General features: G+C 37.1%; 2 protein-coding genes across 2 annotated transcripts in view; both read right to left on the reverse strand.

Moving 5' to 3' along the window:
* eva1aa (eva-1 homolog A, regulator of programmed cell death a) overlaps positions 1 to 9,226 on the reverse strand; it is a 48,189-nt gene extending 38,963 nt beyond the window's left edge. The window contains exon 1 of the mRNA XM_084091875.1: positions 9,058 to 9,226. Within this exon, the coding sequence (XP_083948001.1) occupies positions 9,058 to 9,160 (103 nt within the window). The 5' untranslated portion in view covers positions 9,161 to 9,226. The remainder of the gene's footprint in view (positions 1 to 9,057) is intronic.
* A 3,715-nt stretch (positions 9,227 to 12,941) lies between these two features.
* Positions 12,942 to 14,359, reverse strand: part of ipo13b (importin 13b) — a 43,739-nt gene continuing 42,321 nt past the window's right edge. The window contains exon 21 of the mRNA XM_084092108.1: positions 12,942 to 14,229. Coding sequence (XP_083948234.1) covers positions 14,133 to 14,229 — 97 coding nt within the window. The 3' untranslated portion in view covers positions 12,942 to 14,132. The remainder of the gene's footprint in view (positions 14,230 to 14,359) is intronic.

Below are 14,359 nucleotides of genomic sequence, written 5' to 3' on the forward strand. Positions count from 1 at the left end.
CATTTGTCACGGTCACTGCATTTAGACACAGTTACAGTTACAACACCACAGAACTCAGGGGGCGGGGCTTATGACATCAGGAAACACACATTTAACTATTCAAAGCTTGTCATTCATCAGAGAGGAAGACACAGAGAGAGTGACTGCAGGAATTTTATTCCTAAAATTCATTGTGTTCATCTCAATGAAAGACGCTAGTCACAAATGTGAGCTTAAAGTCTTTTTTATGGAATATTGATGAATATTTTTATGGAATTTTTTCTCTTCTCTGATGGCGCGTTTACTGGCATGAGGGTGGGGCAATCTGTCAATCACATGAGATGGACCAATAGCAAGCCACAGCCATTCAACAATTCAATCAGTTTCTGATGGACAAAATCAAGTACCGCACTATTTTTCTTTTTTTTTACTTCGAGGAGCCGTTTCACTCGGATATACGTCACAATAGGGAAGAAAAGGCTCGCAACTTCCGTTTCATGCTGACTTTAACATGAAAAAGTTGAAGACTGAATTTTCTTTCAAATCTGACATTGTCACGATATCATGTTAATGATAACATTCACATCAAATAATAAAATACTATTTATAACACATGGTGAGAGCTTTTCGTTAGGATTCCCTTTCCCAATGGGAGTTTCCTGGTTACTGCATGCCTTTTTATTATAATATATAATAAACTAATAGCAATCAATTATATATTTAAAAGAAATGCAAAGTAGAAGTATAGTCACCATGATTTAATGTGTTGCAGTCAGCCTCAGATAAATAGCAAAAATAACAAAGACACTCAAATGCATTCCTACTGATGAAAAAATTATGAAATAATAATGCTGAAAGAGTGGTGTAATACAGAAGGCCTGTTCTCCTGCTCATGAAAGGAATTCTGTACAATCCACTCGGGATTCCTCGGAGGGCTTTAGGCTTTCCGAACACAATCCCTCCTGCTATTGTTCTCGGAAAGAAGCCAACATTCCAGCCGCTGATTGACAGCTCCTTTCACCAATCACGGCTCAAATGACAGACAACACCTGTGTGGGATCTCCAATCAGAGAGCGGCCTCCAGGCCACTGATCACACCAATATAAAGCGCTTTAAAGCAGCTCAGGTGCAGGTTTACCTGAACACAACATACGATAAACAGAAGACAAGAATAAAACCAGGTCAAAACAGACGGAAAGAGCCAGCGCTGCAGGGACGAGTGCAACAGTCGGGCTCCGGAAGTATCAATTCATTTTCTCCATAGGGAAATTGATTTTAAACAGCAACTTATAAACCTTTAAAGACAGACCTACTGTGAGCTACGAGGTTGTTAATCGATAGCATTTGCTTCTGTTGAAGCCGTCAGCCTGTGTTATTTCAGCAGAGTTTAACAGCAGAATTTGTGGTGAAAAACTACATTTCCCAAGATGCCGTACAGAAAATTCCACCAATCAGAGTCGAAAACAAGCAACACATGCCAAAAGATCTGGTTAAGATTGGTACAACATTTGTAAATTAGTAGTTTTGTTTCGCCATCGTTTTTAATTCGATTATGCTGTTTGCAATGCTTCATGGGATTGTAGTTCTTTCCCTCACTAAAGCCGTTAAGTTCACAGTTTTGTACCTTTGATTTTCAAATACTTTTTTGCTTCAAATCAAAGTTTGCAGTGCTGTGATTTATCTCGTAGCTGATTGGCTTGGTTCATGGCTTATAGCGCTTTTTTTGAAGACTTTCCATTAGAAAAACTAATGGAAAAAGTACTTTTGGGAGTGGGAACTAATGAACTCTATTATGATTCCTCTGAAAAATGAAAACAATACAAACAGATAAACATATATCAGTGTAGAAAAGTGTGTGTTTCAATCAGCACTATTAAAAGGCCACTCAATGAAGTAAAAAACTTGTATTTCTACTGTTTGAAATGTTTAGCATGATGCACACTATCTATATAGTTCTATCTATATAGCTATTCCGAACACAGACCAAAGAGGACGAAGTGGAGAGAGTGGACGTGACATGTCATGTGCTCAGTCATGTGATGTGAGAGGGGGTCATTTACTGCCCTCCTAGTGCCCTAAAACACAGACACCGGAGGAGAGATGGTCAATTCGAAACAGAGTGGAAAAGACAGAGAGAGAAAACAGGCCGTGTGTGTGTGTGTGTGTGTGTTAGTTGTGCTGGAGTTTTCCTCTGTTTAAATGATGCTGCGCTGTGATTGGTGGAGAGAGATGACGGGTGAATTCCACAAGTCTGCAGAGTAACGTGAAGCAAAACACAATAAACACACTGACGCATGCACACACACGCACAATCCAGCAGTCGGCCTGTTTGGCGTTCTGTTTATTTGGGAAAGGTGAGCTGTGTGTGTGTGTGTGTGTGTGTGTGTGTGTGTGTGTGTGTGTATTTCATCTGTGTGTCTGTGATGTGTCTCTGTGTGTGTAAGTGTGTGTGTATGTGATTATGTGTGTGTGTGTCTGTGTGTGTGAGTGTGTGTATGTGTGCACGAGTGCGTGTGTGTGTGTGTATTTCATCTGTGATGTGTCTCTGTGTGTGTAAGTGTGTGTGTATGTGATTATGTGTCTGTGTGTGTATGTGTGCACGAGTGTGTGTGTGTGTCTGTGATGTGTGTGTGTGTGTATTTCATCTGTGTGTCTGTGATGTGTCTCTGTGTGTGTGTATGTGTGTGTGTGTGTGTGTGTGTGTGTGAGTGTGAGTGTGAGTGTGAGTGTGAGTGTGAGTGTGAGTGTGAGTGTGAGTGTGTGTGTATGTCCTGCATCCTCTCATTTTCTGAACATTTGACATTCAACAGGAGTGGAAACAAGAATCCAAAAACCTTCATCAGCATCCACACACACAGACACTGTTCATAAAGAGCGAGAACGACAGAATCTTCAAATGTGGTGCATTTTTGACATTTTTTTGCATTACATCAAGAGAAGGATTTATTGAGCTTAAGTAAATAATAAATAAATGATGATAGAATGCGACATAACAGGGCGGGATCTAAACATAAAACATAATCCTTTGGGGAGAAACTGAATTTTATTTGAAAATGTTTTTTTTTAATTATACAGTTTGCATATTTATTTATTTAAAAACAAAATGTATGCAAAACACTATGCAGTACGTAATGGTGATGAGTTTCAAACAGTAGTATGTCAAAACTTTGTGATATGACCTCTGCAACGTTGCATGTTTAATTCAGCGAGTGCTGTCCATCATCTCTTGCGTTTTTAATTCAATCGCAAGTAAAACTGTCTCCTGATCAAATAAGGAGTGAAAAAAAGAGATGAATTAACACATGGGTATAATGTGACAAGAGCCGAACTGGTGCAACTAATCGTCTTTAGTCCTCAGAGAGAGTTTAGCGTGACTCGCTGGAGCGGCACTAAAGCGGCTCTACTGCCACCGGGATATTTATGGAAAATTATAGAGCCCAGTTTAACATGAGAGAGGAGAGACTGAGGAGGAATTCCCTCAAAACCTGAACGCAGCTGTTTGGAAAACATCTCCAGCCAACAGGAACCACACACACACACACACACACACACACACACCCTACATCACATGCCGAACGCTGAAGGGCAAATTACTGCTTCAATAAATGGACAGTGGTCGCATCAAAGCTCAACATGAGATGATCTATTCTAAAAGCTGTCATTAACCTCGGGATGACCTGACGTGACCTCTGATGCTCAACCTCAGGAAACGCGTGTGTGTGTGTGTGTGTGTGTGTGTGTGCAGAGAGAGTGTCAAAATGGCACAACAATAGAGATTAGAGGCTGCTAATGAATTACACACACAGATCAGCTGAAGGAGCTTAGATCTCAGCTTTAATCAAAATTATTAAAAAATCTCGTCGTTATTTATTCGCCCTTGTATGCTGTAAGAGAAATTTTGAAGAATCTTCCAGCAGAATTTGTATTTTTGTACATTTGCGTTCACATAAAACATTCTCTAAATGTCTCATCTGACTCCAGAAAAGCATGTTGTTCCTGCACTATTTTTAGCAGCACACATTTTCTTTTACACTTGTGATGCCATAACTATGATGATTTTTGAACAAGCTATTTTTGCAGCCAAGTGTCATTTAATGGTCTGGTTGGACTGGAGAGAAAGATCTGTAAGTGTGAATTGGAAAATGTGTCTCCGTATGCAGGAGAAGGTTTAGTATCGTAAATGAAAACTATTAACCCTATAAAACCTTGTGTATCATCATTGGCACACACATTTCTAAGGCCTCTAAATGATCAACATGATCGAACCGGCTGCACACAATCCCTTCTGTCGTCTGGTTGATAGTTGATACTTTTTAGCAAGTAAAAATGCCTTTTAGTAGAATTGTAAGAACGTCCTGCTTCAGGTCTGGGTCCACGTGTCTTTTTTGCTGTGAAATTTTTCCTGACTTTTATAAAGTAAATGTGAGAATAATATAATTCAAGATGAACACGTACTGGACTGAAGCAACGCAGGTTTACTTGACTATCCATGCATCATTCTATAGAAAATCATGTTAAAATGCAAGTATCAAATATGATCATCAGGCTTTTGAGGAAAGTGCATTTGCTCATGTCTCAATCATCAAATCAAGTATATTTGTATAGCGCTTTTCACAATACAGATTGTATCAAAGCAGCTTCACAGTATTAAAATAAAATAATACAACAAAGTTTGTTTCTAGTGGAATTTATTGATTGATAGAATAAAATTAAATATCCCCAAAATATCCCCATTTGATTTGATTTGACATTACAGGCTATCAGAATTTCATCTTACATTTTAGCTTAATAAATATAAAAAATATTGCATATTTTTGCTCAGTTTGCTCCTCTGAATAAAATTCAGAGTATGAGCTACATATTCTCACTATATCATATATCATATGAGCCATAAAAGTCTGATGCACCAAATATGATACTTAACAAAAAGCATTTTTATGCATTTTCATATGCATTTTTTTAAATACTTTGTTTAAACGTTAAAAATAAACCATTCCATAAAAATAAAAATAAAGATTTTTCTGACTATTATTTCATATGTCAGGCTTTACAGGGTTAATATGAGGAAAAATAAAAGTAAAAAACTTTATATTTTCATGAACTAAAACAAATAAAAAGCAAAAAAACAGAAATGAAATAGAATTTAAGAGAAAATACTGACTGAAAATGTACAATAAAGTTACATTTTTAAATGAGCAGTTTTAGGTGCAGGTGAATCATAAACCAAAGTGGTCGCAGAAAACAAAATATAAATGCAATAAAGTGAGAAAATATTTGTATGACTACTTATTTCTGAGTGAGAAAGAAAGTGAGCGAGAGCGTTTTAAGGGATCAGGATGTGATCAACAAAACAAAAGCCTCTTGTTCTGCTGTGAAGGAGACCTTCTCCAGTCTCTCTCTTTCTGCTTGTTTTCTCCCACTGACACGCATCCATCTATCCTTTCCTTTGTTAGAAATATGAGCTTCCAATATTCTTCCAAAATCAATTGATCTGAGCTGCAATACATTGTAGGGAAATACTGTACTCTACACATCAACACATGTCTTATATGTTTCCATTTTTTTTCTCCTGAGGGCTTTGAGGTGCTGATATGACACATACACAGACACACACACAGACACACACACACACACACATCACAGCTCACAGACAGCGTTTTGACATAGACATAACAACCCAACCACAGGATCTGCTCGAACACAACTTGCCTGACGCTGTGTGTGTGTGTGTGTGTGTGTGTGTGTGTGTGTGAGAGAGAGAGTGTGTGAGAGAGAGAGAGAGAGAGAGAGAGAGAGAGAGAAAGAGATAGTGTGTGTGTGTGTGTGTGTGTGTGTGTGTGTGTGTGTGTGTGTGTGTGAGAGAGAGTGTGTGTGAGAGTGAGAAAGTGTGTGTGTGTGTGTGTGTGTGTGTGTGTGTGTGTGAGAGAGAGAGAGAGAGAGAGAGAGAGAGAGTGTGAGAGTGAGAGTGAGAAGGAGTGTGTGTGTGTGTGTGTGTGTGTGTGTGTGTGTGTGTGTGTGTGTGTGTGTGTGTGTGTGTGTGTGTGTGTGAGAGAGATAGAGCCCTGCTGGAAAAAGGGTCTTGGTGTTTGGGGAAGGGGGTCTTTTCTACAAACAGAAGGCAGTGGTTTCAAGTTCCACCTCCGGAACAAAGTCCACCAGAACACACACACACACACACACACACACACACACACCTCTAACCTCTTGGCTCTCTGGAGTATAAAGGTTATTAGAGCGACTCTCACCTCAGCTAAACTCTCTGATTTAAGACAATTAAGCATTTACTTTCTTCCGACAGGGAGATTTTTCCTTCTTGGCAGAAACGGGACGGAGAGATGGAGTGAGATTAGACTCGTAATGTGACCAGAGTTGTGAGCGTTTGGTAACAGACAAATGTATAAAGAAAAAAACGTCCGGCAATAGATAAACGTATTGCTTTTGACTGAAATAAATAAATAATAATAATAAAAAAAAAAAAAAATAAAAAATAAAAAAAAAATAATATATATATATATATATATATATATATATGCACTTTAAACCTGGAAACAAAATTACTTTCTTAATTTGTGTACTCAGTGCACGTTATTATATATAATAGACTTCAAAAGTTTGGGATCATTAAGATTTTAATATGGATAGAAATTAATACTTTTATACAGCAAAGATGCATTAAAAAGATTTCTGAAAACTGTTTTCAACTGATAATAATCAGAAATGTTTTTTTGTGCAGCAAATCATCATATTATATGATTTCTGAAGGATCATGTGACACTGAAGACTGGAGTAATGATGCTGAAAATTCAGCTTTGATCACAGGAATAAATTACAGTTTACAATATATTTACATTGCAATAATATTTCACAATATTACGCTTTTTACTGTATTATCAAATAACTGCAGGCTTGGTGAGCAGAAGAGACTGAAAAAAAAAAAAACATTAAAATCTTATCAAACCTTTTGAACAGTAGTTTATATGGTTAATAATATAATCAAAGACACACTGATGGGGAACAAAAACATTAACCAATAATATCACAGCCAAAAATAACGAGCCAATCAAATCCAGAAAGATCAAATCAAGTCCCACACGACATCATTTCCTGCTCAATGCTAAATTTCACTTAAAAAAATGCTTTTATGAAGAATAAAATAACTTTTCTTGAGTCTTCATCTCATTTTAAACGCGTTTATCAAAAATGCTCCTCATTCCTTTCAGCAAAGCCTGAAGTTAAGTGCACCTTTAAATGTCATTTCATAAGGGCTTTGCGACTGAAGCACATGAATGACAGTACCACAGTCTTGATGGTGTATTGGGATCATCAAACGGTTTGACCTCAGTTGACCTGCTGACCTTTTAACAGCCCCACATCCCATTCAGCGCCTCAATAAGCCCCTCCCACAGCTTTATGCCTACTTTCACTGTGTAGTGAACACACACACAATGAATCTAAGTGTGTGTGTGAAGCTAATTAACCAAGATGAAACACAGCATACACACACACACAAAGGCATGAGGTTCCTGTAGGACAGATGTACAGGCCTGTTGCTCGGCAACGGAAGCTCTGTGTCCATCAACAACTTCTGTCACCCTTTTCAAGCACCTGTCAATCAAACAAACATTCCAGAGTGTGTGAGAGTCTTTCAGAGTCAGAGTCACAGGACCGGTCCTGTGTGACCCAACAGAGCCACAACTAACCAATGATATTCTGTTGAGCGCCTGTTCTTTGACAGGACAGCTCGACTGTTGCAGAATCCCACAAAAACACGTCCTGGTCATATTTCAAAACAATTATATTTTACTTCAACATAAGAAGCCTATAGCCTGTAATTCTCATCTTTCTCACTGATGAGTCCCGTTACTTTATTATGAATGAATCAGAAATGAAAGGCAATTAAAGTACAACAAATATTACCATGATGTATTTTAAATATTTTTTTCTCATTTCAGCAATAATGTTGCAGTGTAAAAAGAGGCTTCATTTATATATATATATATATATATATATATATATATATATATATATATAAGACTATTTCAGCATTGCAGCATAATTACTGCAATGTGAAAAAAAAATATTTTCAATTATTTTATATATTTTGAATATTTTAATACATATATCCTGACATGATCTTAGTTCTTCGTGTAATTCACCCATTAAGGCTTCTTCTGTCTTCTATGGAGCTGCTTTGAATCAGTTCGTATTATGTAAAGCACTATACAAATAAACCTGACTACCAACGAAAGTTCAGGTGTGATACTCTGATGTTAATCCGAAGCAAAGCTGTGTACATTTGAGTAAATTAAGAAGAGAAATGGAAACAAAATTCTATTAAAAACAGAATCCCACCACACACTGAGATCTGCCCCATCACAGCTGTTTCTGATCAATTCACATCTGTGTCCTTTATTTCTTCACAAGCCAAACACACAACCTTCATAAACCTCAAGTAAACTGTTTGTGTATCTTCATCAAACCTTCATAACACTTTGAAAGACACGTAACAGTCTAAACATGAACAACAGAGTTCGTGAAATCAATGCTTCATGTATTTATCTCACACAGGATCGCTATATGAATACTGTAGATAATAATATACAGTGGTGCTCAAAAGACTTTCTAAATTCATGTTGATCATTTCAACTCTTCACTCAAATTCCAACTCGATAACTCAAATTTATAATAAAAAAAATCTATTAAATTATCAAATCTACAATTTACTATAAAGACTTATGAACTGTATATTAAGATGACATGTAACAGTGTAACCCTATGAGCGCGCGCGCGCACGTGCAGGTTCTCTTTGATCGCGTGGGTCACGGAAGTTCCCGCGAAAGAATTTAAATTACACTCTGTTTCACTTATTTACACGAGGATGAAGTAATCGACATCTCAAAAATGCATGAAACGAAAGAAATAAAGCTGGAAAGTTTTCAAAACACAACCCTGAGATTTTCAACTAAACGCGTGTGAATTTATTCAAATTTAAAGGGATAATATACATATAGTCCTATCATAAAGTGTAAATACGCACACTTATTGTAGGATGGTGATGGTGCGTGATGATGGTGATACCTGAGAACTCCTGTGAAGTCTTAGTGAAGCCAGTCAGACACGAGATTCCCAACAACAGCAGTGAATATGAGACATCAGGGAAAAACATCCTTAAATGTCCCATCAGATCCGATGATTCCTGAGAGGATCAGACTGCAGGACATGAAGAGATGTCTGATTCCATGACTTCAGTCTGGAGACACAGGAGAGAGTCTGAGGAAGAAGACCAGAGAGAGAGAGAGAGAGAGAGAGAGAGAGAGAGAGAGAGAGAGAGAGGGGGAGAATTCCCCCTGGTCCCAAAGTCCCTGAATTTATGCTCACTGCTAAAGATTCAGTTCAATTCAAGGAAAATTCATCAGCATGACTGTCAAAATACTGTAGTATATATAAATAAAGTATTTATATAAAATAATAATAACAACAGCAGCAGCAAAAGAATAAAAAGAAATCAAAACTAATCAACTAATTAGATTAAACCCATCCAGTGCATCACAAACCAGACATACAAAAAAAATATTTTAGCTCTTTGTTCAATTTCATTAATTAAAATGAGCATATACGACACAACCCTTCATAGAAATGATTCCAGCTTAATTTCATTAAATGTAATCAATGTAATTTTTAAAAAATTTGGTTTACCAAATTTTTTTTAATTGAGTGAACATGAATATTTTTCGTTCGTCTTAACCGGATGTCACTCAAAAAATGAATTTTGGCCTCTTGTTAAAATAATTAATTAAAATGAGCAAAAGTAACACGATTGTTTAATATTGTCACAACTTAATTTAATTGTGTTCTACATGAAAACTACATGAATCATTGTTGTTGACATCTAACTGGGCAGTGGATCTGTAGTTCCCAGCATGCTTTGCAAGGGACTGCATTAAGAGGGTAAATTTAGGGAAAAAGTGTTATTTTATGTGTTTTTCAGTAAATGGAAAGATGTTGTTAGTTAATGTTAGTGTTTAATGTTCAGTTATGTTAGAAACTTAGAGGACTTTCTGTAATGTTTTTGAATTTTTGGTTACCATTATGCAGAAGAGTGGCGACTGTGTTTAGGCTGTGGGCTCAGTATTACACTATAAGTGCATTAAGCATTCAGGCTGTGGGCACTCTGTATACACTATGTGTAAATCTCACACGCAGACTTGCACAAGTAATATTTAATATTATATTACTATGTAAAAAGTGGTTTTAATTCAATTGAACACTAGCAGTGTCTATCATTAGAAGTGACCATTGAGTCAAATTAGCTCAAATTATAATGTTGGTGATTTAAGGCAGGACAAAAACTAAATGTAGTTAACCTGACAAAACTTTATCTAGCAGGAATGACTAAATTAATTTAAATTCATACAACAAGATTACAACAAATTATTTCAAACTAATTCGATTTTGTTGGAAAAATGTAATTCAATTTCGTGGAAAAGCTTTCCTTAATTTAATTAAGTACGTTCAACAGCTTATTTTTTTGAGTGCAGGTGAATCAAGCTTTATACGGTCTTTAATGTTGTCAGTAGGTCACTGTATTAATGCACTGTAAAAATGTATTACTTTACACAATGATAAACGATTGCAAACACAGAAAATACCAAATTATGCACAAATAAGCAAGGCGAGGAAATTAACCTACGACCTACAGGGGTTGGACACTGAAAATGAAACGCCTGTTTTTAGACCACAATCATTTATTAATGTTGCACAGCCTCCTTTTGTGGCCAGTAGAGCATCGATTCATCTCGGGAATGACAGATACAAGTCCTTCACAGTGTCCAGAGGGAGTCTGAGCCGTTCCTCTTCCAGAACAGTGTCCGGGTCACTATGTGAAAGCGTTTTCAGACTCGCTCCTCCAAAATACCTCAAACATATGTAGATCTGGTGAGTGTGCAGGTCATGTGAGATGTTCAACTTCACTTTCATGTTCATCACACCATTCTGTCACCAGTCTTTCTGTGTGTATTGGTGTATTATCATGCTGAAACACGACACCTCCTTCAAAGTACAATGTTTGAAGCATTAGAAGCACACGGTCCTCCAGAACGGTTCTGTAGTTCTTGGCAGTGGCAAGTCCATCAAACACAGTCGGGAATATTACAGCTCAAGCCATCACTGATCCACCGCTGTGCTTCACAGTCTGAGTGTTGAGCTTCTCTGGACCTTTTTGATAAAGTGTTACCAACTTATGAAGGCCATTTTACAAAGCGGATGCCATTTGTAAATCATTTTGCATATGTCTCCTTCACCACTGAGTTTTCCCTTTCAAAGTAATGCATTTTCCATAGCCTACACAAAGTAATAATAATATCTCCACCTATATTTAAAAAGGCATATATTATGTTATCTTACCGAAACAATGCAGTTTAACACTTAAATAATGCATGTTTGATAGAATGTCTGAAATCACCTTATTAAACTGGAAATGGCTGCATTTTTTTCTCTCAAGTTGACGCCTTTGAAGATTCCAAGGTCATGTATAGTAAATAAAGCAAATCTGTTTATGGTCCTTATCGTGAAAATCTCTTGATATTTCTCCAAAACTGTAGAGACATCTGTTGGTCAATATGAAGAATTGCAGTAAAGGCTATTCATTCACAACACGATCTCAGCTCTTCCACACCAGAGGACGATCACATTCAGTTTTTTATTATATGCAGTTATCGTCATAGTTGTGACGTGGACCCTGATATTCTATTAGCCTACATTTATAACGATTTTTAAAACAATACATATTTATCGTTACAGTCCTTGATGTGAAGGGCCATCAACTCCCTGTCATCAAATAAAAACGGCACAGTCATCAGTTTAGTTCACTGCCATTTTGTACGTAATAGGTTTGGTTTAAATGGTTGTTTCTTGAATAGCTTGTTTAGCAGAAAAGCCTATAATTTCGTTTAAATTTAAGTTCCAATAGTTCAATGTATCCTATTTAGTCTGTATTGGGGCGTGATGTTGTCATAAAAGATCAACATTTGTTAAAGTCCCCTTCTATCCCTTAAAACTCATCTTTGATCACCAAAATGACATTTACGTTTTTTTCTTTTGAAAATTCTTCATGGCTCAAAATAGATTGAATGCAACTCTACACCCTTTCTTCATTTAGTATATGCCGATTCATGAATATGCTCTTATATTAGTCCCGCCTCCATTTACTGAGGTAAACGCTGCACAATGGTAGGCTATCACTCTTTACAGCGTTGGACACATAATGGTAATGAATATGATTAGCCTTTTGCTTGACTATGTTATCAAACAGCTAATAATGTATTGATAATGCTACAAAAAATTATGTTCCCATTCGCCATCTCAGTCTGCCTTTTTAACAATCATCAGAAACGCTTTGAACGTCAGTGGAGAAAGGCATATAGTTCATCATAACATCTTAATATATACATCATACACGCGCTATATTGCTAAATCTACCCGATTTTTCATATCAACAGAAAATTATACTGGGATAAACTGGCATCTCTCCAGACTTCCCTGCTAGTTCGCCGTTAATGATATGCAAAAGCCCGCTGGCATGTTGACGTGATTGGTTACAAGGTAGTTTGTGACGTCAGAAACACCAGCGATTTCAAACCGTGTTTTTGAGACTGTCTTTAGTTCACTGCAGTTTTAAGGAGAAAATACTCAGCAATGGTGTCGACTTATGAATTTGCACATGGGTTGACTTAAAGCACATTAAAAACACCACAATAATAATGGTGTAAATCTTTTTTTTTTTTAAGGTTTGAGTACATAAAGCAACTGACTCTCAAAAATAAACACCTTTCAATAAATATTCACTGGGGTAAAAAATATATATATAAAAATGAACTCACCTGAAGAGCCTGTGATTTGGTTTTGTCTTCTTGCGATGAGCATTCACACCTTCACTCACACACACAGACCACAGAACCCAGTGCTGCCATCTCAGATGTATTTAATAAATTAAAACAAGGTACAAAAAAAACTAATGTACATTTGACTCCTCTGTCTCTCCCTTTGTTCTCACTCTGTGACTCACTAGTAAACGAACACAATAGAACAATCAGCCCTCATCCACTGATTATGACACATTCTGGGCCCGTATGTAACGCAACACACATGCTACATGTCGGCAAGCAGCAGCCGGGCGAAACGAGAAAGAGAGAGAGAGACAAGCAGTACCTGTTAAAGTACTTGAGTGCACTCGATTTGTGTGCATGTACCAACCAAATTTAAAGGGACAGTTCACCCAAAAAATTTAAATTCTGTCATAATTTATGCACCTTTGTGTCATTTCAAACCTGTTTGACTTTATTTCTTCAATCAAACACAAAAGGAGAATTTTTAAAGAAAGAAATCATACTAGTTTGGAACAACATTAGGGTGGGTAAGTAAATTTTTTGAGTGAACTATCATCTTTGCGGATCTCTCTTTCTCTTCGTGTAACACCCAGTCTTAACTAGTCCCCAAATATGCTGCTGACCTTATTTTTATATATATATATATATACACACATATGCATATATATATATATAAAAAACAATCATCATTTTATTAAAAAACGTCCACAACATTTTGGCAGAATTGAGTGTGAGGGGTTAGACAGACAGATATAGAGGATAGATATAAAGCCACAGAGAAAAAACAAGTCTGTATTGGTCCCTCTCTCTGTTAGCAGCACACGGACTCGTCACCCCACGGTTCACTAGATTATTATGTGCATTTATATATATATATTTTAATATATATGTGTGTGTGTATATATATATATATGCTTTTTATTTCTCCAAAATAAAAAATAAAAAACATTTACCTAACACTATTTCTTAGTTCAAACGGATGCAAATTATCACAAGGAAAACAGCCCAAGAGCCACGGAAGATCGAACGTGAGGGAGTCAAAGAACGGTTTCCAGCGAACATGCCGTGAGATGCGGGGAGCGGAGATGTCGACTGTTCGGATCGCCCTACGGAGACCCCAAAATCCAATGGGAGAGTGGTTGAAAGAGAGAGAGAGAGAGCGAGAAGGACGAGTTGGAGGAAGATCCCGACTCTCAGACTGTCAGTATCATTCATGTCGCAGTGAGGGCTTCTGGGAATTGTACATTTTGGGTTTCCTCGCACCGTGTCTCAGTAATCTGCGGCGTACTCGGTTCCGTGAAGGCCACGGCACACCAGGGTGAACTCCTTCACGATGTCCTTCACTCGCCGCTTGTTCACTCGCTCCCTGAGAGGATATGAAGAAAATAAATGAATTCATTTATTCTCAGATGACGATACTGGGTTTTCTGAGGATGTGCGCATGAAGACTTCTTTTACAAAACATTTAAAGATCTTACCGACCTCAAACCTCTTTG

This window comes from Abramis brama, assembly GCF_963993115.1.
Source record: "Abramis brama genome assembly, chromosome: 18".
NCBI lineage: Eukaryota > Metazoa > Chordata > Actinopteri > Cypriniformes > Leuciscidae > Abramis > Abramis brama.